The following is a 27,179-nucleotide window of genomic DNA, read 5'->3' as shown; positions in this document are numbered from 1 at the left end:
TTTTGTGGATAATGGTATGTGTGAAGGTATTACCTTACATAAGCCTGTGGTTTATAAGTCATTGTTAAGGAAGCTTTTTTCAACTTAGGGCTTTTCTGACCCATTATGCAAATGGATTGTCAGACGCACTACGCAGGTGAGCTTCTCTAAGAATCTGTGAGGCCTTTTGTCCCTGTAGATATAGGGACAAAAAGATGTATTTCTTAATGGGTTAGTGCCAGGCTGCAACCTCCAGTCTAAAAATATGAATCCAATGCAGAAGTGTTATAAACTGCAGTTCATCAAGGGTCCGCTTGAGGCTGGAAGTCACATACACATGAACAGTGGCGGTTCTAGACCAATTTTACTGGAGGGGGCAAGCTGGGGCCAAGGGTGTTATCAGAGGAACACATTCAACCCTGACAAAAGAGACTGAGAAGAGTGAGGACCGGCTGAGAACAAACTGGCAAAACATCAGTGCATCCCTATACACTAGACATATATACTACAGTGTACTATATCAAAATGCAGACTGACAGCAGCTGTTTGGCTGTTTACACTCAACATGAGTCCCTTAGCGCTCTAAGGGACTGGAACCAAGTGCCACATGCATGTGTTCCGCCTGTAACATCAGCGTGATACCAAAGCTTTTTTTTTATTGTATAATATTATTTTGGTGTGGAGGGGGGGGGCACAGGGGGGTCCAGGTTCAGTTTTACAGGGGCACTGTAACCCTGTTGGCCCCTCCCCAGAACCGGCACTGCACATGAATGGGAAAAAGACGATCTGTACAGCAGAAATAAACATGTTTACAGCCTGGTACAAAAAATGAGTGTAGTCTGGATAGCTCATTTCTCGATCAGCACACACTGTACGGAGGGGTGAATTTTTTTCTAACGTGGTACTTTCAAAGATATTGAGACTACAAGTCTTCCAGTGAGAGGCACAGCTGACTTGATTGACAGGCGGGAACACTGTAGCTGTTAGCTAGGAGGCTCAAAGCCTGCCTCTTTACCTCACAATCGCTTGACAGCAGCAATATGACTCCCGCCACCGATTGGCCTCAAAACAGCGCTTCAGAAACAGATGGGTGACGTCACGGATACTACATCCATTATTTATACAGTCTATGGTTAGTGCTCATATTTCCTCTATTTCCAACTCTAGTGTATTGTAAACAGTTATCAATATGGCTTTCTTGAGAAAGATACAAGAAAAAGAAAACACATTTAAAACTTATACATTGTAGGAAATAATCTCAATTCCAGTCTCTGTATCAAGGATTATTATTAATTTTCTTGTTACAAAAGAACAAGGACAAGTGACGGGTTGATGAGGACAACACAGATAACAGACATGAAAGTAAAACTTTGTGCACGACTGAAAGAACTAAAAACTGCAAGGGACAGAAGGACTCTGAAACCCTTTGACACAAATCTTTTTTTTATACACGCTTCAGCCATAACATTATGACCACCTGCCTTGAATAGTTTAGTCTCCTCTCTCATCAGTCATGGCCAAAACAGCCCTAATCTTATGAATTAAGGACTCCACTGGACCTCTGAATGTGTTGCTGTGGTATCTGGCACAAAGATGTCAGCAGACCCTTAAAGTCCTGGGAGTTGTGAGGTTGGGCCTTCAAGGATCTGTATTGATTGTCAAGTAGTTTAAGTTAGTGTCCTTCTGGGTGGTGATTTCCTTAATCCACAACTTGTGTTGCCAAGTACTTATGCCTTGTACAAATAGAGCACAGTTTACCTAAGTCAAATTCCCTGTGTGTTCAAGCATACCTGGCCAATAAAGCTGATTCTGATTCTGATAAAGCTGATTCTGATTCAATAGTGGAAAAACATGATTGTTTGTTTTTTTGATAAGATCCTCTGATGTGTGCTTTTCCTGTTAGTTTAAAGTGGGTGGGGTTAAGCAATACAAAAAGTGATGTCACATACTTTTGAGCACCAATCAGGATTGAGAACCATTTAAATCAGAATTTGATAATATGTAGTGGACTTTTTAGATTCAACATTGAACTCTGAGCTTTCACATGTGTTATGATAAGTCTTAAAATCTGGCAGACAATTCAGCAAATACTTCTCCAGCATTCTTAGACAATTCATCCGGCCTTTTGTACATTGTATTTATCCCTTATTATCAAAATTTTGCATGCTAACACACTAAACCAGGGATTTTCAACCACTGTGCCGTGGCACACTAGTGTGCCGTGACAGATCGTCAGGTGTGCCGTGGGACATTATCAAATTTCACTTAATTAGTCCCAAAAAATATTATTCATACACTGCAAATAGAATAAACATTTGAATAAATGATGCACGCGAGAGGTGTATGAGACAAGAAGTAGGCGTACAACAGCGATGGATAAATATTCAAAAAGGAAAAATGAAAACTCCAAACAGGGCCCTGGATAAAATTCTAACCTGGATGAAGAGCGTGATATGGGTGGTGGAAAAGGCAACTTTTATGAGAAAAAATTACAACAGTGTCTGCGAGAGCTCTCCAAGCTAGCTACTTAATAGCTGAACTAGTAGCCAAATCAAAAAAGCCACACACTCTGGCAGAGACATTAATATTACCTGCAAAAGCTATTGTAAATGAGATGCTTCACCCTGACAGAGGTAAAGAAGTAGACAAAGTCCCTCTCTCAGATAAATAGATTCATAAATTGAGAGACTAAATGTGTCATTTTGGAACACTTTTGGTTGGTGGTGTGACTCAGGATTTTTTTAAAGTATGAAATGTGCCTTGGCTCAAAAAAGGTTGAAAAACACTGCACTAAACTAACAGGGTGAACATTAAACTTACTTAATTTCCAGATTAGCTTTGTCATGACAAGCATGTAAGGATGCTTTTCTTGTCTATTATGTAAAGTTAGCACTTTGTATTAGTACAGCCTCACACTACCAGGAGCACAGGTGTTTCCTGTTACTTCTGTCTGTTATTTGTGTTAATAAAGTTCTTAGCAGGTTGTGAAACAGACTAAGTGAAACAATGATGCCTCTTTCTGACATGCAAAAGCAAACAAAACTACCAAAAAGAAGATTGACTGTATCCACTTATCTGTTTCAGAAAACACTTCATATGCATGTACAGGACAAGATCAGCCAATAGAGGACGTACCACTTTGTTCACAGGGAGTCACCACCAAGATCGTTGCAAACCAGAAGTTCCTCACAGTAGCTCTGATTGGCAAATGTTGAAAGTAGTAGAAAAATACTTAAGATGAGTTAAGCCAAGAATTCAGAGGCTTAAAGCCTAAGCACACAGTTTAAGACACATGTAACACCCCGTCTAAAAGAACTGCTTGTGAGCCAATTCTGGCCTATCCTCACACAAAAACAAGTTTCTGATCTGACACACCAAGAGCCTTGAAGAAGATCAGGCATCTGTCACCTTAAGTTGCAAAAGTAGTTGATACAGTCCCAGGTAGTATTGCAGGTATCCTAGTAACCACTACCTGACTTGTAACTGGACCTCCAGGGACAAAAAGAATCAGCCGAGAAAGAGCTCTCTTCGTGTCTGCTATGAGGATCAAGTTCAGCCACGTTGTAAACAAACTCTTTTTCCTGGCGGTGTTTGTCGGGCATTTTGTTTTTTGATGATATATCACACAGTCTGTCGGATTCCTTGACCTCTTTCTACACAGACTGGACAACAAAAACAATATGGGAAGATCGGGCGCAATCCTCAGCAAGCAGCAGTGCAATTTAATCGCATGAAAGGAGAGAAATTACAGACGAAAGAGGGCTGGACAGACTGAAAGGATGAAAACTTCCAGCCTGCAAAAATGTGCTTGATGTGGTTTACCTTTTGCGGATTTAAGGCATGGCACCCGTGTTTTGCATTCTCCTTTTTCTGTAGTTTTTTGTGTGTTAAATCTATTTTTTCCTAAGCATGGAATCTTAAGTGAATTCAATGAAATCATGGATCTCCATAGTCATAAAAATGTATGCATGGAGTATCCTTTATTATTTGCAAGTTTAATAATATCACAATATCTGGTGAATTTATTTTCTGTGTTACACCAGCAGTTTTAGGGTATACAGAAAAGGATACAAAATGGAAGTTTAAAACAAAACTGGTACAGTATGATTTTTATCATTTTGGATTTAATTCCAAAATTCAGTCCAGAAGTAACGGAACATGGATCACCTCCCTGTCAAGCACCCTGCCCCTTTTGACCGAAAGAACACCCTCTTATGTAAAGCGTTGGACTTCTACCTGATATTGTTTTTGCTGCTGGTGAATGTGAAGCACAATCAAAGCTCAATGCAACACTGTCCCTTAATCAGTGATTCGGGTCAGTTTCCCAACTTCACGTCAGAGGCAGGATCGCCTTTCGACTTTAAGCTGCCAATTTCTGCAATGTCAGGACGCACAGAGTATTACCAGGTAAGCTGAGCTTTGTGAACAAATATTTGGTCATGTATGTCTACACAGTCAATACCGTTAGCTTTAGAAAACAAACACTTGCCATTGAGGATTCATCCTACTATGTAATGTAATTAAAGTGTTCTTTTTGTAACTCTTCTTACTTTTAGAGTGCAATGCAATTTGGGTCAGGACCTTGAGACGTGAACCCAGGGAGGCAGAAATATAGGTCTCAAGTTGTCCGTTAAAACCTCACTGGTTGTTGCCTCTGAGCCCCTGTAACATAATTCTGTTTTGATGATGTGACAGAGGCATTTTAAAAGACAGCAAAGAATGTTTATGTGTCCTTGATATGATTTACTGGCTGAGAATCATGGTTCTCTTGTTGCTCCACCCAGTCAAGCTATGAGCTTTGCTTTAACAATCACAGGGGGAGTTACAGAGCTCATTCATCTGCATACTGTTTACCATTGGTTGTTTTCCACTGCCTACAGATATAGTGGGGGATGATATCGTGTTTCAAATCCCACAGCCACATCAGAGAGATCCTGTATGTTGGGCGGGCACATAGCCCTGCCTTTCTCCTATGTAAACAGTAGCTTATAGCACAAAAACACCATGTACAACTCATCCTGTTGATTATTTTCATTTTCCTATGTTCATATGTTTGGGCAGAAGTCCAAATAACCTTTTCTCCTTAAAGGTCCCGACACAGCAGTCACTCTTATCTCTTGTCTCATAGCTGATTTGTTTCACAGATGCAAAATAAGTCTTTCTTAGTAAAATATATCCTACAGTCTCATAGGAAAAGACATTTAGAGAGGAGATCTCAAAAGTGTTTCATTTATGTCTCCTAGACAACAATGAGATCTGCTTGAAAGCTAAATGAGACTATAGCTTATGTCTCCTGTTTCTCATTCTTGCCTCCAGAAAAAAAAGTTGCAAAGAGTCTCAGCTTAGTCTCCCTTTCTGTTCAAAAGGAGATCTCGTCAAAATCTGAAATGATTCTCAGGTATTATTCAAGTTTTGTGACTCCTTTGGAGCTCAAGTGGAGAAATCAGGGAGCTCTCTCAATCTAACCTCAACCATTTTGTTGTCAGACTCAGTTTTTGTGTCTCAAGTTGAGCTCAGATGGAGCAAAGAAAGAGCCTGAGCTCATCTTTTCATGAACATTTATAGTGCCCTGCAAAATTAAGATTTCAATGTACTTGTCTACAACCTTACAATTCTCATTAAAACATTTGAACCACTTGCAAGATCAGCTATTTATGATCTCTTCTTTGACTTCACAATATGGTCATTCCTTTACAAGTCTGTTTGAGAACAAAACAACTTCACAAAGATTTAGTGGATTTGAGAGAAATTGCAAAAGATAGAGATTTCATACCAGGTATGACCGACCATTTATTTAAAATATGGGCCACAAAAGGGCTGACCAGATTTAGCCAGATTATTACAATTAAAGGAGTGGATTCTTTTGGGCGCTGGTGGCCTAGCGGTCTAAACGCCCCACATACAGAGGTTACAGTCCTCGTCGCAGGAAATGGTCAACCGGCTCGATTCCCGGCCGGTTGACCATTTCCTGCATGTCTTCCCCTGCTCACTACTCCCCACATTTCCTGTCTCTCTTCAGCTGTCCTATAAAATAAAGGAAAAAAAAATGTTTTAAAAGAGAATGAAATTAGACATTAATGAGATCTCTAATTTAAGTCTCCAATAAGACTCATGTCATGGTCTCAAATATTTCTCCTAGTGAATTTTAGGAGAAGCTAATGAGAAAAAGTTTGAAACTTGAATGAGGCTGAAGTGAGAATCTAAATTTTGTCTCTGGGATCTATGTATCACTTATTCTGAGACTTGGCCATTTAAAATTGTAAACAAATTGTTTTGGCAGCACACTTAAGTTTTCTTTCTATGACATCTACCCAGCGGCAGCATTAAAAAAAAAAAACTTAACATGACCTTTACTTTTCTCCCCAGCTCTGACAGGCTAATGGAGACAGCACTTTGCCTCACTGGATGAGCTTTAGGCAACAAGCCAGCAGTCTAGCAGGCTTGGCTCTAGCTGAGGATTGTGGAATGTACCACCTAAAACTGTCCAGTATTGGAAAGCAGTGTGAGGCTTACTTTTACCTGCACATCCTGGAAAAGAAATGGACTGACCCAGCAAGGTGGGAACTAAAGTATGTTTCTCCTACTCTTGATCTGTATGGCACATGGAGAAGATTACAGTTACCATGTGTTGAGATGCAGAAACACTAACATTTCTCAACTGAACATTTGCCAGACCATCTATAGCTACTTTGCTCAAGGCCCTCATGGTCAGTTTCAAGCAAGGGCTGGCACATGTGTTCACCTGCATGTGTTCACGAGTAGTTCAACATGTTCTTTATGTTGAAAGGAGAATACTTGATCAAGATGTTTTGTTAGTTCAAATTCTGATTAATAGCAGGTGGACTGCAGGTATTTTTAAGTTTCATAAACACTGAAACAGTAACAAAGTGTGCATTTGAATGTTAGTATGGGAACTGTTTGTTGACTCGACTACAACACTGATCTCCAGTGTGACTCCAGATGAGACATATCTACACAAATACATAGAAATCATATAAGGTAAGTTCTGAGAAATACAGTGCACCATGAGGGCAGTGATGGTGTATTACTCACGAGTTCTATCACAATTCTGTACCCCATGAAGGCCTAAGGGTAGCTCACTACTGAAGAGAATGTACTTTGCACTTGCAGTGAGTCTGCATTGTCACAGCATTGGCATACAAAGGGAACTCTTATGGGTAGCATCTGTCAAAATGTTATAAAAAAAAAAGGTTGTGAAATCCTCATCTGAAGGAAGGTTAACAGTCTGTTCTCAGACAGGAAGGATGACAGGAGTGCATTTGCAAATAAATGTTACACTTTTACCAGCTGCTCATTGGTTGAGTGTTAGACGAAATCCATTATTTTTTGCCAACATTCTACTATACCTCTAATGTTTCAGCAGTTAACAATTAAAATAAAAGACAAACCTCTTAAATAGAAATATCATACAAATGTTGTTTCCTTTCATAACTAAAGGTACAGTGTGCAGAAATGGGAATACCAAGCGAAATCTAGCAGGTAAGGTGTTTTTCGACCGCAGGAACTCTACCCCGGAACTAGGGACTTTACCCATGAACTACGTGCGTTTCGACCGGAGGAACCAGGGTCTAAATTTAGTTCAGAGGTAGATAATCTCCCACCTGAAAAGCCCCTGCTTGGTGGGTAGTACTTTTCAAATGTCCTGGGACTTTTGGTTGAACGTTACTGTCTTTGTGGAGTTTACACAGTTGTTGAAACAGAGAGAGTTCCTTGGAATGCATCCTAGTTTAGTTTTTATTAAAGGTGACATATTATGCTCTTTTTCATCAAAATATATTGGTCTAAGAGGTCCCCAAAACATGTCTTTAAAGTTTATGCTCAAAAAAACACTTTGAAATCAGATTTTGGCATGCCTGTAAACCCCTCTTTTTCAGCCCTGCTCAGAACAGTCTGTTTTCTGTATCTGTGCCTTTAAATGAGAATGAGCTCTCTGACCACGCCTCCTCAGGAAGTGGATGTGGCCTCGGCTCTCCAGCACGTTGATCTAATGTTTACATGTTGGCTGAATATACACGGCTGCTCACAGACCCGTGTTACTTCAACCCTCTGAATCTGATCCAGAATCTGATCCTTACGCAGAGGCGCCTGCAGCAGGACCTTTCTGAATGATTGGTCACAGTTTTAGTGTTTCTTGTTGTTTTATTTGTCAGTATGTCGACGTGTGTCTTGGTACACAGCTACGAACATGTAGCTATGTGGCTATGCTAACTAACGCTAGCACTTTTCCATGAAAAATAAAAATCATCCACTAGATCTTCAAATCTGCAGACGTGGGGAGTAAAAACGACCTTTGTGTTTATTAAGACAGCCTACAACTAGAATGCCTCCCTCCTAAGCTCCTTGTTAGCACACATATGTGCAGGTAATGAAAAACGGAGGAGAGTTGAGTTGTATTTTATACAGTCTATGCGCTCAACAAGCTCTGAGCTCTGACTTCCGTTACAGACCGGATGGCGTTGTGACGTATGAAAAACACTGAAAAGTGAAACGGCTCGTTTCAGCACACATTTACAGAAAGGTGGAGAAATTAGAACAGGGGCAGAATGGATTTTTTTTTCATTTTCAGGAGTTTGTAGACATGCCAGGGTCACATATTTCTGGTAGAGAACCATTAAAAAGTCCATTTTGCATGATATGTCACCTTTAAAAAAACACCTGACCCAGTGTGTGAAAGTGAGGCTGATTGGTGGGTTATGTTTTGGTGCACTAAGGAACAATAAGTAAGCTACATCTGTCCGTAGGAACAACTCATTGTTGGTTTTATAAGCTTTAAGGACGGTATGTAAACTATTGGACATTATCCCATATTTTAATGAAACTATCTTTGCCTTGGCTCCATCTAACAGGGATACTTCCTCCTGCTTCAAGGGGGAGACAACTCTCTGGACAAGCCTTCTACTTAACCTGAATCCCATGACTCTTGACGCAAGCCAGCGTATTCATTTGTCCAGCACCATGGCTGACTACTTGCACCTGCCTCAAGGCTTTGTCTACCTGTTTTCAGAACGGAGAACATTCTCACAACGACAAACTGAAGCTGAGAAGCTGAGAATGTACAGGCATGGTGCGTTCCTTGAGGATTTGCATAGGGTTAAAGATGGCCCAGATTCCTCAGGGGATCTGGCAGAGCTTGTGTGGCCTGTCGGTTGTGGAAAAAAACTACTCTCTGATTTAGCCGAGAAACTGAAACACCTTGTGAAGGCAGGGCAGTTAGAGAGGTTGCTAGAAGCCTAGTTTCGTGCGCCTGGAGCTATCCGACATAAAGTCAAGAGAGATTTGAGAAGATGGAAATTTACACCAACTCCTTTTGTGACTGTCCAAACACCTCAGGTACAGCAAGCTTTGCAACTTGAGCTATCAGATATTTCTCTTTCTGTGACTAAGCTGGAGCCAAGTTTTCCAACAGTCCTATTGCATCTAAAACACCAGAGAAAGAAGCCAACATATACTGAGGTTATTTCTGTCAGCAAATGTTTATGTCAGCCCTTTGATGAACTGGCTGATATTTGCTTCCTCTCCCCAGAAAATAATTTAAACTGTATTTCCACAACGCTGCATCCGTCAGTCAATATCAAATTTGGTTGCAGTGAATCAAACTTGTTGCCAAAGTCTCAGAAATATGTGAAACAAGCTGCCTCAGAAATAAAACCTTCCATGGAAGCCTCTGACTGCAGTGAAAAGGGAGCTGAGGTCTCATTAAATACTCCTGAGCACTTCTGGACAACAGACTTGTTTCCTTTCTCCATATTTCCTGTACAAACATCAACAAGCAGGACTTCCAATGCAGCTGACACCCCTCTTTCCTTGTTACAATCATCCCCCGTGCACAGTACTTACCGCTCACTGCAGCTGGCCCCAGCCTCTAACAGTATCCCCTTGCTCCCCACTCGTGTGACCCTTCGACCCCACCCAAAGGAAACCCCCCTCTGGACTGGATTGTATACGGCCAGCCACATTGACTCAGAAAGCCAGCCCTCAGTGAGCTCACTGGGTATGTCTGCTGCTGTTTACTTCTATATGACTATGTAGTATTGTTCTGGCTACTTAGTCATTCAAGTCATATGTTGTAATGACTTGACCTTGCTTGAAAGAACGCTCACAGCCATGAATAGAGGAGCATATGGACTAATGTAGTGATGGAAATACAAGAAGCATTGCTGTGTGCTATGTAGAGGAAATAAAAAAACTATCATGAGGATAAAATACATATTTCTTTAACCTGCACTAGCCAATATCAACTTTTTGGCAGAGAGAAGTTGTAAATAAATAATCTATTTTGCAAGGTGTAACTTAAATAGTTGCTCATTTTGGAATTACAGGAGAAACAGAGCAACATAAGCATTTATTTGGTGTTCAGTGACCATTCATTAGGGGTGGAAAGTAGCTAATTACATGTACTCAGGTGACTGTAATTGAGTTGTTTTTTTTTACTTGTCCTTTTATTTATTAGTTTTTAAAACCAGTACTTAAGATTTTTTTTTTGTGGGAAGTTTTGTACTTTACCACAGTTCACATTGCTTCAGGCACTGAGTTTAAAAAAAAAATGAAGCAAAACGGAAACAAGCTTTCCATCAACAGCATGACTGCCAACCAGCTGACTGTCTGACGTCTACTGTCTAGTGATCAGGTGAACTAACCTCTAACCTAGAGGTGTAGAAGAGTAAGGGAGAACGGGGTTGGTTGTCACACTTTTTGCTGTTTTGATGATTGCTCATCATCAAAACATCTTTCAATAGTCATTCCTACATTAAATTGAAGCTTAAGGTGTTGGCTTGAAATGTGTATCCCTCTCATTTTCCAACTCATTGTAACAAAGAGGCAATTAACTATCAAAGACACTCTGACACATTGTGACAACCAACCCCATCACAGGGATGGTTGTCACACACTATGGGGTTGGTTGTCACACACTATGAGGTTGGTTGTCACAATGGTATTTCAATGGGAAAAATCTTTTTAAAAAGGCAAAAAGGCAGAACTAAATTTGAAAGTTTAATTGCACTGACAAGTCGTAGGCCTACATAACTTAATGCATTTTAACATAAAATGAGCAAGGACCATGAACAGGAAACACATCTTCAGGTCAGCCTATATAACAACATAAAGAACAAAACAAACAGGCCTAACAATAATGGCCGACTCAACTAGGCTACATGCAGTCACTGTCTGAGTTACAATGATGGCAAATGTAGGGTCTGCACACTCCAACTCATTTCACCATGCATGATTTTGCCAACATAGGAGTTGGTTGTTACATGTGACAACCAACCCCAAAGAGAATGTGACGACCAACCCCAACTGGAATTTTTTGCTAGCATCAAGGCTAACAACCATCTAACAGCTACTTAGCTAGCTAATACAAATCTAAACTATAGCTTTCCCCTCACACTTTGTAAGGGTAACACTTGTTTTTTTTTAATAAACCCATCGTTTAAAAGCCTAGTAGAAAAATACTGAGGAGCTGAATATTTACAATTTGACATGAAAAACACAAAAAGTCCTCTCACCTCACGTTCAGCTGTCTTACTCCAGAGAAGACTATGTAGGTGAGCTCTGATCCTAATTCTGGAAATGTCCATACCCCAATTTGAGAAACAGTGCCCTCTGGTGGCGAGATATAACGAGTGTGCCAACCAACCCCTGTGACAACCAACCCCGTTCTCCCCTACTCATGCTCATGTTGAAATCACAATAAGTACATTCACAGGTGCGTCCTTCCCCTGTCAATAACTTATCAGCGAAGCATTGCTCTCACAAAGCTAACACCTCTTTCCTACCAAAGTCAGGTAAGCTGTGGGCTACAACCTGATTCCTTATCTCTTCTACCATTAATGGTCTAATGTTGGTTATACTTTAACAATTAGCACAGGAAGATATGCGTTGATATGCGTTGTCCCTACTTTGGGAGGGTCATATCTTACTTTCCAACACCCCCTGACTCCCCACCCCCCGTTTAAAGGTAAGAACTCAGTACTCAGTACTTGAAGTACATTTTAATCAAAGTACTTTTTACTTTTACTGTAGTAGTTTTGCAGATAAATATTTTAGTACTCTTTCCACCTCTGCTATTCATATAACAGATCAAAGTTTAGTATCAAAGCTCTGATAAAGAACTTAATTTGAATTGTATTAGAACCTTTATTGAGAACTGTAGAAAATGTAGCGTGCCATCAATCATTTTGTCTGACAAGTATGAAAAACAACAATATAGAAAGAGGCAACCTTCATGCTGTGGGTCTGTTTGCTTTTGGGTGTGATATAGAGGCATAATTTTTTAAATTTCAGTCTGTTGAATAACTAGCTGAAAACTTGTCACAGGAGCTTTAATTTACTCTTTGTTGTCTCTGTTTTGGTCTCCACCACTCCTGATTTCTATTTCATTTCAGCCGTTGAGCACTCCAGTGTTATTTCTTGATTTTCCTGGAATACCTCTTTAGGTACAAAATGTTTTTACGAGGGAGCCCTTGCGTCGACAGTAACATAAAAAAATAACTCATTGAACAAACAACAGACAACAACAAGCAAAAGTATCATTGAATTAGTATTCACTGGTCAAATAATTTTGAACCCTGTTTTTAGAATGTTCTATGCTACTGCAAAACTATAACTTTGTCTCTACTGTACAGATTCTGCTGTCTAGACGGCATCCTTCACTTTGAAAAACACATGGTTACAACCTAGTAAAGCAAAACAAAATCAGAGAAGTTACAAGCTGTAAAACCATAACAATGAGGTGAAAGACTTGAAACATGGAACTATACCTCAAAGTTGAGTTTTAGTACGTTATGTGTTTGTCACTATCATTGTTCCCCTGCATAACATAACAGTGTGGCAGGGGGGATGAAATTAGGTACATAAATGAAATAGAAATGGTAATTTATATGTATGTCATACATGGATTGGATACTTTTCCATTGTACTGAATCATTGCATTCTTTCTTTCATAGGTCTTATTTTCGCTAACAAAGGGACAGTTAAAGACTTCCACGCCGCTGAAACAACATTCTACAATCCCCCATCTGTTTCCTATCAACCCCCAGCAGAGAGTGATATTGCAGTCCTGGAATTAACTTCCACATTAAACACAAAACATTCACTACCATCATCGGACAAAATACCTTCTACTCAGCAGTTTCCAGATCTGTCACCAACCTCAGGATTAACCAGCAGGCACTTATCAAAAACTCACTCTCACTCTGATACAATCCAACATCTGTCTTCGGTTTTGAAGCAGGATATGATGTCTCAGCCAAGTGTTACAACTCAGGATGTGTCATCGACCACATGGACGGGTCAGCTGACACTGTCTGGGCAAACTGAATGCAAGACTTCACTCTCGACCTCAATGTTAGACCCCTCTTTGACAATGTTTACAACAGCCTTACCTGCAGAGTGTGGCTATTTAAATGGACAACATGAGGCGATACAGTCCTTCAGCTCAAACAACTTGTTGATGCCCTTTCAACCAACTCCTCAGTTGAGCTTTCTTTTCACTAAGACCCAACGTATATTTTCTATACCATCATCTGTGGTCAAAGTTCAGCCTTCTATAGAACATCCACCCTTAAAATCAGCTCATGAGAGTGTACAGTTAATGCCATCAATTCAACCAACTCATCAAACACTTCTGTTTATGGAATCTCAGGAAAGAGATGCCTCTTCTCATCGACTTATAGTAACTGGAATGTCAACAAGAGTCCTGACTGAAGTTTCACCGAGTTCAAGTGAGACACTTCACAACACTGGGTTCCTGACGGAGGACCATTTTGATCCAACTGCTCCCTCTACTGTTCAGGAGTCATACACTACATCCCTTGTTCATCAGAAGCAGACTCTTGATCGTTCTTTTTCTCTATGTGGCAAAGGTTTGTCAAATAGTTTAGCCTCAGGAGTGAAAAGTGATTGCCTTGAGACCACATCAGAGCACATCGTGGACTTTTGGAGAAGTTTTTCACAAGATAAGAAGACTGCTTTCCCATCAGAAGTTTCCATGCTTGTAACAAGTGAACAGTTTTTTTTTAACCAAGACATCCAGGAAATATATGTTGCTAAATTCCCACAGTCTTCCTGACACTGGAGTTGTTTCAAGAGAACAAGCTGAGTCAAATAAATGTATGTCCTCACTGTTCATATCAACAAGAAATCTCTATGCAAGTACCACTAATGAAATACACCACTCAGCAACTTCTCCACTAACAGATATTTCAGAAAGGACTTCTCCAGAAGGCAGTGGCTTCTCAGTAGTTTCATACACATCATTCAAACCACCATCTGTCCTCGCTGGTGGTTGCATCAGTAAACAGAATTCCTTGTTAATTTGCGAGTCATTTACTACAGACAGCAGTGGGCTAATCACAAAAGGACGTCCCACTCAGCAGATTCCCAGAACATTTTTGAGTCCACTTTATTGGACTTCAACCACATCATTAGAAGCTGCAGGCCTTTCTTCATATGAAAGACAGAACTCAGTCAAGCCAACACTGCCCTCTGCTTCTTTCTCAAGTAAGTGCAATCAGAGAGAATGACTGACAAAATACATGCATATGTAAATTACACCTGTCAGTTACATTTTAATCAAGAATTGTGTCTTTAAAAAAAAATTAGAAAAAAAGCCTGTTAAAATTTCCCAACAAAACCATGGCTATCACATTTTCTCACAAGATGTTGGAAAAAAACATTTTATCACTGACTTCCTTATCAATATGGATTTTTAAAAAAGTTACATTTATCCATTTTATTTATTTCTGCCCTTGTTTTTATATTGTTTTACAAAAGATAAAAACAGGAAGAAATGTAAACATTGCTACATGGCTGCAGGCATCAAAGCTCCAACATTTATCTTTATCATCCAACATTGGATTCAATATTACAAATGGGCGGTTCATTTCTAAACCTAAACCTTAAGGGCCTGTGTCCACTTACTGCATTCTTTTTGCATTGGCGTGGCCTGTCTTCTATACAAAATCAGTGCAACTCAGTGGTCTCAGTGCTCAGCATCAGAACTGCAAAAACTGCCCTGTTGTAGTCACTGTGGCCACAGCACATTTAGTCCAATGGTTACCAACTATTAATAGTGTTTTAAAAGTGAAGAATAACTTTTAAAACACTGCCGTGCTCATCACTTTCCATCATCAACCATTCAAAATCAAGAAGTAGCAGGTCTTCAACCACACTCATTTTCTATAGTATGATTTCCAGGAATAGAGCTACTGCAAATACTACAACACATTTTCTTTGTAAAAATCAATTAAATAAAAGTAAATACAAAGCATAATATGCATTTTAAACAGACTTAATGGTCATTACCAAGGTGAGCAGTAGTGGAACCTAGCAACAGTAAGAGCCAGTGAGAAGTGCTTTAAAACTAGAGATGGGATTTAAGGCTCTTTGAAGGGGATCCAGATCTTGAGGGGCCGTTCCTGTAAAAGAGCCGTTCAAAAGACTGGCTCTTTGGCTCATTGTTATATTTATTTATTTTGTAGAAGTCAACCAGGGGTAACTCGTTTTTATCAAGGAAGCAATCACTGGTAGCAGTATTAAGATAAGATTTGGATCAGATTAATTCAAACTCACACATCCCACCAATATATATACTGTACTGGTGGGAATTATTCTGAAATATTGATTATAATTAAATTTGGCATTGTAAACGTTCCATAAGATGGTGCCATATCCCCATGCTTCCACAGGGAGATCACTATTTTGAATTTTCCCTCACCTAAAAAACTTTGTGGCACTATAAAAACTACGCAGGCTACAGATAACTTTCATGCAAAACAACTTTACTGTAACATTTTCCACACAAGAACATTTTAACAATACAGAAAAAAATATAAAAATAATAAATAAGAGTAAATATATATGTATCTAAAAAATATAAATACAACTAGAATAAAAATGAGGACATTATAAAAATGTGAATGCAAAATTGTACTACCCCACCTGGTGTTGCTGCACCTGAACTACTTTACAAACAGGAGCTCAGCTTCTTGACTCGAATCCACATCAAAACAATGTAAACAACAACAAAGAGTAGACAATAAGTGGGAACAAAAGACTCATGGGGCACGCAGGTGACACGTGAAGGCTTCATGGGCAATCTGCATACAAAAACAGCTCCAAAATGAACGGCTTGTAACTGCGAATCGGTTCTCATCGTTCACTTAAAAGAGCTGTTCAAAAGACTGACTCGTTCGCGACTGACACATCTCTATTTGAAACTAAGGTCATGAGCACTGCCAGCACAAAAACTGTTGTTAGTGGACACAGGCCCTTTCATTTATTTTTGCTTTGTACACGTCTATCTAGCATCATCTGAGCAACAATTTCACTGTACATTTTTTTTCAGGCACCACAAATATGCCGCCCAGAGTGGTGCAACCTATTCCACCGTTGATGGCCACAGTTGGCTTCCCCTTTCACTTCAAAATCCCACCTGAGACCTTCCTCGACCAAGAAGACGGCTACGCAGACACCCTCTCCCTGGAAATGAAGCTAATTGAACATTGGGACCTGGTTTGCGTTGGACGACATGGAGCTTCATGGTGTTCCTCTTGAGGTGGACCTGCAGTTTGCTCCCCAGAATCTTCTCCTGGTTGCACAGGACAGAGATGGTCTTAGCACCTGGCTGCCTCTGACCATCGATCTGCGTCACAGCCCTTTTGACCCTTGTCATGTTTTCACCATAACTGTCCACCGCAGTCTTCAATCCATCCTCCGTCAGCGCCACAGGGTGGAGCTACTGCTCAGAAAACTGTCTGGATTCTTTAACAGCTCCAGTAACCAACACCTGTCTGTTGTTTCCATGAAGCATGGGTCCACTGTGGTGTCTTTTTACAACACCAGCTTGTGTGGAGCTGGACAATGCAGTCTGGATCAGATACATAGCATGTGGTTTGCAATGCGTTCTACAGATGCATCAGTCAACCCTGCGTTTAGAGAAGCAATGCTCCCAGAGTTCCCTATCACTAAAGTGGGATCTGTGAGCTACAGACAAGACTGTTTCTCCACATCTACTCCCACATTCAGCGGATCTACGCCTGCTTTCCAAACTACCTTGAAGCCCAGTTTAAGCACCAACACTTCCCTGAACTCCACCTCTAACATCTGCACCTTCGCATCTCCAGCCAACTCACAACAGATCACCCATTATCAAAAGATGGCTGCCATGTTTACAGCTCTCCTCGTTGTCTGCCTTCTAATCCTCATCGTCATCCTCGTTGCTGTGGTACTCCATTCCTGGAAAGTTCGTGAGAGGTCAAGAACAACCGTCACTTGGCCAGCAGGCCGAGTCGACAAGTTTCAGAGGGATCTGAGAGCCATCAGACCAAGACGGTCTCCAATTTTTGAGCCTGAGCTTCCTCCACCACCTTTGCAGCTTTGGTTTGACTTTTCACAAGGCGATGAGCACAAACTTCCATCAACATTTGAGCAGGAGAGGAACATTTTTGACAATGAACTGCAGCCTCGTCTTATAAGACACGACTCCTCAAGTATTTGAGGTGGAAGAAATAGCAAAAAGGTCCTTCATTGATAAGTATTCTGATACATCTTAAATGTTTCCATGAAACTGCATTCATTTTTTTGTGAAAAAAACCTTTTCTTGGATTAGTCTTTTTTTGTGTGTGTACATGGCATACACTACTTTGTTTAAATGCAAATAATTACATGTTTGAGTTGGTGAACAATGCACCTTAGTCTTAAAGGCAGGCCATTTAAATAAATGAGTCCATTGTATGTTTTGCACATGGCATAAATAGGATTAATGTAGTTGTAAAAGTTTGTAACACACCATTTGAAAACTTGAACAGGGTAGAGGTAGCTGTTTGATTGGCTTTCTCACACCAGAGAATCAGCCAATCACATCGCTGGCTTTTTGGGAACATTTTTAGAAACACTTTGTAGCTTTTTTTTTGATTCACTTTACTTTTGCGATCTAAGTTTGTTTTTTTAATTTGTGTTTATAACTAGATCAAAATAATCACTTCAACATGACATACTTTGCGCAAAAGTCTTTATTGACAGTTTTAATGTGTTACACAATATGTGAACAGCTTATCTACAAATTATGGGTAAAAAAAAAAAAAAATAGAAATTCCTCTTTAGAGTTTGCTTTCTATTTCATTTGATGTCCTTGTTCTGAGGGTATAATGGGATGCCTGGGTCAAGAAATAAAATAAAATAAAAAACTGTGGTCCACAATCTCGTCCTTGGCAGTGGTGAATAATGATTCCATTGTAACATCATCTGGAAGCTTTTCCATTTTCATGAACTTCCATCCTGAAAAGGAGGAAAAATTCAGGATTAATGCAATGGATTGGACTCTGTCTGAACGGTCAAATGTCACGCTCATGGACTCACTGATGTTTGGTATAGTTCACAGCAACACACCCGTTCTCCTCTTTGAGCTGCTGGTACAACTCAAACTTGTTGTTGACAGAGCTCACTCTTCCAACAAACTCTTGGTGCTTCCTGGAATTGGCCATGGTGATGCGATTGGTCCACAGGCTGAGGAGTGACACAGGACCTGCAGCAACAACACAGGTAAAAACACAGATACCCAAAGGACGAGAGTGATGTCATTGTAGGTTTTGCTGGACTAATCTGTCATTAGTACAAGTTTGAATATAGATATAAGTTAGTGCTTTTTGTTAACAAAGTAAAGACAGCACAAAAACAGTATTTTTGTGATGATTTGCACCTTTTGCTCTCTCTGGAGGCTGAACGTCCTCCGTGGACAGGCGTGGCTTCTTTACGAGCGGTTCTGGGGAATCTGGAGAATCCTTTATCACCTCGGACTCCTGATCCTCCTTATCCAGCAAACCCTTCAGTCTTCAGGTACCAAACAAAAAGACAGTGTCACTTTAAAGACTGGAAAACTCAGAGACCCAATACGTAGGTTCCTCTGGTGAACACCACTGACCTCTCCGAGTCCTGCCAGCTTTTGTCCTCTGTATCCTTGCTGCCGTTCTTCTCCGTCCTGTCCTCCCTCTCCTCTCTCTTCCTGCCTCTCTTCTTCCTCTCCTCCTCCTCGGGAGGTTTGCTGCGGCAGGCGACGATGCAGTCCAGCACCCTTTGGTGTCTGTCCGTAGCTCCGGCATGAGTTTTAACTAATGTTTCCAGCTCGTTCCACATGATGCGATACTGTTCATCTCTGGAGATAAAAGTGAGGCAGAAACTTTTGTAACTACGCTGGAAACCAAAAGAAAGATGTGTATTTTTGTTTTCCAAATATGTATACCTCTTGGGTCCTTTGCCCCTGGATCCCACAGTTGATATTGGAAGAGGGTCATTCTTCCTCTCCATGTCTACCACGTTGTAAACTGTCTTCTGGCAGGTCAGAACATCCTCTTCAGACAAAGTCTCCTTCACTATCAGGTTAGCTAAAGGAACCACCTAGTGGGGGAAAACAGGAAGACACCAAAGTGTGAACGATGGCTAAGCAGACTAAAAACTGTGCCTAGAAGAACTAGAGTATCTGCATGCTGCTCACTGCCTGCATGTTGAAAATGGTTGTCTGAGAGATGATCATAGGCCAGTATCGAGTGTGGCGCTCCAGCTGAGCTTTGGCCCTCTCAGCTGGTAGTTTCCCAGAAGGATCATAGGAAGACTCTGCTACAGGGGTGAGCCTGTTCTCCCTCATGAATTCCCCAAAGTCCTGAAACACAAATGCTCATTTACTTTTTGCATATTATTTACATATATTATCACCCAGTCAGTGCAAGTTGAACTCACAGTGATACGGTAGTCTGTCACTCGTCCACCGCAGCCCTCGCTGATGGAGGGCGGGTCCTCCAGGGTGGAACGGTTGCTGTTGAGCACATGCAGAAAGATCTCGCCTCCGTGGCTGCTTAGCATGTGGCTAATGACCTTTGACCCTGACTTCCTCGGCTGTTCCAGAAGCACTGATCGACCTGCGGTTAACCAAACAAGACAAATGACAAGAGTGTAGATCAATTCAGGACAGGGAAACATGGTAAGTGATGAAGCACAGATTGAGAAGGAGTTAATGTAGGTTACCGTTGAGAAGGAAGTTTGTCAAACACGACGAGGGACGACTGTTTACGTCTGTGGGGGAGATGCGATAGGCTCCTGTACAGTAATGAAGCTCTGTGGAGGAGAAAACATCTCATGAATACAACTTCAGAGGTCCCTTGGGTTGCTAATATTTTAAGCAAAAAGGAGGAGTTTGTGCTCAGATTCAGGATTGATGCTCTGCTTTTTCACGAATCAGACGCTGCTGCTGAATGTTCTGCTTTTGATCAAATACAGGAAGCAATTACAGTGAATCACCATGGACAGCTTTCTGCTGGATGATATGAGGAATCAACACATCAGAAAAATGTTGTTGCCCCTGACTTCACAAGCATTGATTACACTTTTGAGGGAGAAAAAAAAAGTTTATGAAGAAACTTTATATGAATGAATGCGATAGCAGAAAAAGTATCTTAGTTTTATATACTTCTAGAAAACCGGCTTGTATATTCTAAATAAGATATCTAAACCTACAAAGTATCACCACAAACATAACTTCTTCTAATGGCGGAACACAATTGACAAACTGTCATAATCCTGTCGTGAGCTTCTGTTTTGGCTGAGGGGGAACATTAAAAAGGAACCTGATCCAGAACTACAATACCTAGGCTGTTTTTGAAACTGCCTACTATACTAGCAGTACGTACTGATTTGGCCAAAATTCAGTATGTAGTATGTGAACAAGAGCAAAATCTGCAGTCAGCCAAAACTCCCCGGATGTCTACTGATTCGGGAAAATTTCTCAGTATGCATCAGACCAGTCTGCCTCGCGTACTGTTTCCCACAATGCACAGCGCTAACGCTCCGCTTTTTCTTTTCTCTTCTTTTTTTGACGGTGAACTCTGTTTTTAGGTGATGTGAAAATTATTAAATTCCATATAAACCACTTTTTAACTTTTTAAATCACAAGTTATGCTAAAGAAGCAGTTTCTCTATCGGCTTCACCATTGTTTGCTTCCGCATTCCGAAACCGGAAATTCAGGTAGCAAACATACCCCCATGGACGTAGTATCCGTGACGTCACACATCTGTTTCTGAAGCGCTCTTTTTTGAAGCCAATCGTCGGCGGGAGCTGGATATGCTGAAGTCAACCAAACTGCTGTCGAGCTAGTGTGACGAAAAGAGGAGGACTTTGAGCCTCCTAGCCAACAGCTACAGTGTTCCCGCCTGTCAATCAAGTCAGCTGTGCCTCTCATTGGAAGACTCGTAATCTTAATATCTCCCAAATTGCAGCGTTTTGAAAAAAGTCACCCCCGTACATTGTGTGCCGATCGAGAAATGAGCTATCCAGACTACACTCGTCTTTTCTACCAGGCTGTACACATGTTTATTTCTGCTGTAAAGATCGTCTCTTTTGAATTGGTGTGTATGTGGTTTCCTGTACTTCCAGAGCCAGCCTCAAGTGGACACTCAAGAAACTGCAGTTCTTAACACTTTCACAATGGCTTCAATTCTCGCGACCAGAGGTTGCCGCTTGGTTCTGATCCAGAACCACTTTCAACTTCACAAGTAGAGTTAAAATTGTACAAAGTTGAAATTGGATTTAAGAGGCAGTAAAATCAGAGAAGTGGATGCTCTGCATTGCAAGTTATGCTTCAGATAACTTGCAATGCACAGCTGATTTGGAAGTTGCAAATTGGAAACTGACTCCAGCAGACTGATCCTACCTATGCTGTTAGTCCTAGGAGTGCACCATTTCAGCGTTATTGTCTCTTTGAGTCCATTTTCTCTCGTGCTGCTGCCGGCCATATGCAAATCTCCTGCACAAGAAAAAGAGCACAAGAGATCATTCTTCATGACATTAGACATTCTTAAAAAATGAAGATACATTTCACAAATTCATTTATGTGACTCATTAAGAAATTAAATCGACTTTGGGAATAATTTCTTTTCTTTTTCCGATCAAAACGACACATCAAACAAGCTGAACCCACCGCTTTTAAAGAACTCCAGGTGAGCGTCTTTGTGATGCAGGAGCTCAACGTCGTAGTTTGCTGATGTGTTGGCGTGCTGCTCTTCCTGTCCATCCAACAACATTAAATAAAACAGGTCAGTATGAAGTCGACTCCTTAAATACTCAGACTAACACACAAACAGACACAAACACACGTTAACACTGCTGATTTCATGTTCCAGAGGGTAAATGAAAATGGACAAAAGGAAGAAGAAAAAAAAAACCACTCTCTGGGGTGACTCAAGTATGGTTCTTCTTTTCAAACTAGAGCTCATTGATGTATGCAGGCTTCCTTAAATGCACACAAAACTTAGCTTGACGAATCAGGGGATTCTCCATCTTACAAATACATTGTTAGAATTATCTACGGTTAAATCTAAAGAAACATTCCAATCACAGGAAAGGCAGTTCTGGGAGAGCTAAAGGTAGTTTTTCACATAGAAGGGTCAGCTTTCAAAATCTAAATCCAGACAGCACAATAGACCACACCAAGACTCTAAAGGGGGGGGGGGGGGGGGGGGGGGGGGGGGATGAATGGGATGTGATGGGGCAAAACAGAGACCAAGGAAAGATCGGACAACTTTTAACACCTGACAGACAATGACAACACTTTAAATACCCAGAAGAAGAAGAGGCAACACTGGTCACAAATGTTTGGATAATAAAGAGTTCTGTTTGTGTTCTGAATTTGGTCACAAATCTTTAAAAAAAAAAAGACAGAAAATTTGAAGAAAGCAAAATCAAATTGTGAGTTAACATTTGTGTGATAAATTGAGTTAGAAGGATAATTCCAGGGGTCCATGTGGGACCAGAGTCGCCTGTTCTTTGACTTGAGCCTCAGCAGCTAAACTGTGCACTAACTGTCACATTGAAATGAATGAATGACACTGTAAGCCTGTTGCAACAGTAGCTCTCAAAACAAATATACTGCACACTATGTGATGTCAGCTCTGAGCCTTCCTCACTTTGATGTGTGTGTGATAAGAGTACTAACCTGGTCGCAAACATTTAATGTGGGCTAGCAAAACAGAAAATACAGCATGAAACCAGCAGCAGAGTCACAGTCATATCAGCATGCAGATGAGAGAAACAAAAAGGTTTGAGTGAAAAGAAATTAAAAAGGTGAGAAGTGCTTGTACATGAAGATTTAGCAAGCACAAAAAAAAGGTAAGGGCTGTGAGAGAATATGAAAGTAAAACACCACAATGAAGAAAAAGATAGAGTGCATTCTACCATGAAAACATTGATGTGCCAGCAAAACAAAAATGTCTTTAAGGATTGTGATTTTCATATTGAGGAGAATTGTGTGCAAGGCCAGATGAAGGATGAGCGCCCTCTTACCTTCATGGGGATGTTTGTTATGGTGGTGGAGGCTAAGTCAAAGTGCAGCTGGACCAGAATGTTGAGTTTGGTGGCTAAATGTCGGCCTGCACGGACGCTATGAACCTCGCTGGTGAGCAGAGATGAGATCTGAGAGGGCAGGACAGGAAGATGAAGTCAGAAATAACCAGAGTGTGATGTACAAAAACAAAACTTATAATTTATCCTCTCTCTTTTTCATGACTCGATAAAGTGATGACTATGATCCCTGTTTCTTCTTTTTTAGCGCCCACCTCTTTCTTGGGTCGGTCAGACACCAGCGTGTCCTCCCCCTGTGGGTGAATGTGAACAAGGACGAGGTCGCACTGCTGGATCGCCATCAACCTGAAACACCCAACAGTGAGGTAAAGATGAGGAAGCCATCTGATTCATTATCTTCTTTTTTTTTAAAGATAAGCACTGCTGAGAAAAATACATATATATATTGTAAATCAAAACAACTTTAACAAGTAATAGATTTAAAGCTGCTGTTGGTAGTCACAGAGTAAACATCTGTTCAGAGAGAGGGACTTCAAATGTCAACACTATCCCTCCCAACCAGATTTCCCCTTACACAGGACTTCCACCAGATCCGTGTCCGGTCTGTCTCCGATCCGCTGTGGTCCTGCTCCGTGCTGACGAGAGCGCACGGAGCAGGACCGCCGGACAGCTGGAGTCATGTGACCGAGGTTTTCCCTGCGGCAATCACTGAATCAAGGATTCTCCTCATCCATGTTGTCTTTATAAGCCTCTGAAAACCTCTGAATTGATGACTCCAGGCCTGTCTCCGCTCTAAATTACATTTTTTTTGTCATAGTAAAGTTAAAAACGACCTCACGATAACACTGAGTGTTTTATTCTGAAAATTAACCAGGTTTTTATTATGATTAGGTGCCTGACTTCCTGTCCCGCTCCATCTGCTGAATTGATGCGTCGTGCTCCAGCATCCAGCAAAAATAGAAGTCTTGAAGTCTGATTTCCCACCTGCCGGATCAGAGACGCAACGGAGCGGATCCAGTGGAAGTTAACACATTGACTAGAATAGAAACCTATCAGATCAGGTGCCGTGACGGATCAGAGACGGACCGGACACGGATCTGGTGGAATTTGGCCTTTAGCCCCCCCAACATAGATCGGCGTGTGTAGTCATGATAGTGCCGGACTCATAACCAATCGGAGGACATAATAGGGGCCGCCCCTTAACCAATCAGGACAGAGGATTGGAGATTAGCTGTGATTGTTCCGTCATAACGGGAACAAGGGGAATAATAACATTGCTTGATGCAAAGGCATTGGGAAACAGAGATTTTGCTATAGTCTCAAATTACTCCACTTACCGATGAGTGCAGATGGGTATTATGACCTTTTCTCCAAACCCAGCAGAAAAAAAGTAACATTTTTACACCATTCCTACCAACAGCAGCTTTAATTCTTATGACAATGTCTGACTCTGACCTGTCTGACCCCGCTGCCAGCTTGTTTTGTTCTAATATTGTTTCCTGGATGCAGTCCTCCAACATTCGCACATGGGTATCACTGTCACAAAAAAAGAGCACTTCAACATTAGCACAGTCTAAATAAAGAAACATACATCAAATGGCAAATATGAAGACTGTAACATAAGAATGAGTTCTAGAATGGGATACTTTCCTCTTAATTCATTTCTCCCGACATTTAAACGGACTGAAATAATTATTAGTGTAAGCACAATCTTACTACATCTGTATCTTCTGTCATGTTGATGTCAGTACCTTTTAGCATTAGTGAGGCAGATAATACGACCCCTATTTGCAACTCTCTCGGCTGTGTCCATGAGAGCAGTGCGCTTCTCGTGCTGCAACTCTGTGATCTTGCACAAAGACTCCACTGCAGAGACGAGCCCATGCAGGATGCTGCAACACTCGGGGTCCTCGCGTGGGTTAGGTGGCCCGACGGCTGCAAGAGCTGACATGAGCTGGAGGAGGAGGAGAAAATGCAGCATCATATCACAAGTTAAAGGCTGCTGAATTGAATGGGAAATGATGCACTTTTTGGAAATGTTGGCGTCTGGAAACACTAAAAACACTGACAGTTGTGTAACGCAGCTCACCTCATGTGTGCTCTGGTCTTCTCGTTTCCAGCTATTCAAGATGTGGAATTCGGAATCACTCACAATGTAATTAATCTGTAAAAAAACAAGAGATGACATAAAATGTTACAAGCTGTGCTGACTCTATTGGGAGCATTCACACTACATTAAGTGAACCTTTTTATTCATATCTTAGTGCCTTACATTTCCTCCTCTGCAAACTAAACTTTGTTTTATAATGTTTAAATGTGTTTTCATGCAGCTCCGCAACAAAAGTGAAAGCAGTACCCAGAGGAAGCAAAACATTTCCACCTTCATTAAAACCATTGAAAGGATAATTTATCTCTTTTATCACTTGGAATGAGAAATCTAAATTTGATCAGAAAAAGGAATAAGTAAAGAAGCTAACCAGTTTGTCCTTTGGATAAATATCGTAGAGGATCCGGCAGTACTCCATGGAGCACTCCACAGCACACGTCCACAGCGACTTGGACACAGGAGCCAAGGGAATGACCCCGTGAGCTCGACTCTTTGTCAGCACGTCGCACTCCACCTGCTGACGGCTTGACTCCGCCATGTAGGGGCAGTGGTCCACCACAAAGACGGTCTTGTGCGACCCCGCAAACATCTTCATTTTGCCGAACTCCAGTTTGGCGGATCTGTAAGGATACAAGAAGATTAATCACTGAGTACATTTGACTTTAAGGTGCTGCAAGTTTACATTGATATACCTAATATGAATTTTAATCTGTTTTCATAGCTGATAATCAGGATGTGGCATAATGTAAACACATAATCTGATCCAAAATCCCCTTCATTCTAGCAAATAAATATAGTTAGTTTGGATTAATGTTGTCTGAGGTCTTTATGTAAAGTGTAAACTTGTTAAGGTTTAAACTAATGGATACATTGGGTCTTTATATTAACATAGTGAATCTGCTGAATAGTAAACCTTGCATAAAAATTCAAATATGCATTCCCAATTACATTTTAAGTTCACATACTGGTGTTAAAAATAATCAGACTGCTTCGTTTAAGTATTATACTCCAGAATGATCATTTTCTAAATATCATGGAGCATGCGCACATCCTTTAAAATGCTACAAATGAGTACAGAAACCCACATTACGCTGCCTGTTAGTCAGTGAATGTTGTGTCAACTCACCTTTTGCAGCTTCTTTGCAGCTGAATGTTTCCCGGAAATTATCTGACCGGCTGAAAGACTGTGCTTGCTCTCTTTAGTCAAATAACAGGACGGTGTCACGACCAACCTTGAGACACCGTCAGTCCCAGAACCAGTGTCCAATCGTTACCAAGCTAACATGACTGTTCGCTAAAGGAGCATGTCTCTACACATCGCGTTAGCCTTTGTAGCTAACACCAGTCGGAATCATTTGTCTGCTGATTCACGTTTTTAATATCTAAATTCACGTTATGACATCTGTGTAATACTAAGCACCGTTGTTTCAATCCATTTTACTTAAGCATGACCATAAACTAGTTAATTCAACACACTTGGAATGACTAGTATAAACAATAAAGCTTAAGACTCTGAAAGCTAGCAGGTTTGTTATTGGCGGAAATATGTCCCGAGGTGTTCCGTCACTGAATTCGTTCCCCTGGTTCATGAGACGCACATTACATGGTTCCGCTGTCCTCCATCGCAGTCCATGGCATTGTTATTCAGTTATAAAGTTAAAACTTTATGATTACTAATAATAAGACACTTTTTTATCATACAAATATCTTTGTTGTTCGGCATTA

At 40.9% G+C, this 27,179-nt stretch overlaps 3 protein-coding genes across 5 annotated transcripts in view; 1 reads left to right on the top strand and 2 right to left on the bottom strand.

Annotated features, from left to right (window-relative positions):
• Window positions 1–27,179, bottom strand: part of LOC117804740 (high affinity choline transporter 1-like) — a 47,445-nt gene that overhangs the window by 19,098 nt on the left and 1,168 nt on the right. The window contains exon 1 of one of the 2 annotated variants that reach the window (XM_034673077.1): window positions 13,119–13,246. The exons of the other annotated variant lie outside the window; for it this stretch is intronic. The gene's annotated coding sequence lies outside the window, so the exon portion shown is untranslated. Of the gene's footprint in view, window positions 1–13,118; window positions 13,247–27,179 lie in introns of those variants that run through there. 2 annotated transcript variants of the gene reach the window in all.
• LOC117804741 lies at window positions 6,516–18,277 on the top strand. The gene is made up of 3 exons (XM_034673081.1): window positions 6,516–6,536; window positions 12,948–14,502; window positions 16,349–18,277. Exon 3 carries the CDS (start codon window positions 16,532–16,534, stop codon window positions 17,498–17,500), a length of 969 nt encoding a protein of 322 aa, XP_034528972.1. The 5' UTR covers window positions 6,516–6,536; window positions 12,948–14,502; window positions 16,349–16,531; the 3' UTR covers window positions 17,501–18,277.
• On the bottom strand, window positions 18,000–27,046 carry ints13 (integrator complex subunit 13). Of its 2 annotated transcripts, none has more exons than XM_034673074.1 (17): window positions 26,581–27,046; window positions 25,825–26,074; window positions 25,437–25,511; window positions 25,099–25,301; window positions 24,803–24,883; window positions 23,602–23,692; window positions 23,330–23,458; window positions 21,969–22,053; window positions 21,702–21,794; window positions 20,020–20,109; window positions 19,735–19,913; window positions 19,493–19,657; window positions 19,241–19,395; window positions 18,923–19,153; window positions 18,701–18,831; window positions 18,361–18,526; window positions 18,000–18,279 (listed from the first exon to the last, which is right to left on the bottom strand). In XM_034673074.1, the coding sequence occupies exons 2-17, from the start codon at window positions 26,047–26,049 to the stop codon at window positions 18,243–18,245; spliced, it is 2,136 nt and encodes a 711-aa protein (XP_034528965.1). In that variant the 5' UTR covers window positions 26,050–26,074; window positions 26,581–27,046; the 3' UTR covers window positions 18,000–18,242. The 2 variants fall into 2 exon arrangements, with proteins under 2 accessions (XP_034528965.1, XP_034528966.1); XM_034673075.1 differs by having other exon boundaries at window positions 18,391–18,526.

Source organism: Notolabrus celidotus, chromosome 21, assembly GCF_009762535.1.
Source record: "Notolabrus celidotus isolate fNotCel1 chromosome 21, fNotCel1.pri, whole genome shotgun sequence".
NCBI lineage: Eukaryota > Metazoa > Chordata > Actinopteri > Labriformes > Labridae > Notolabrus > Notolabrus celidotus.
The sequence above is the reverse complement of the archived record's forward strand: the minus strand, read 5'-3'. Positions and strand labels throughout refer to the sequence as shown.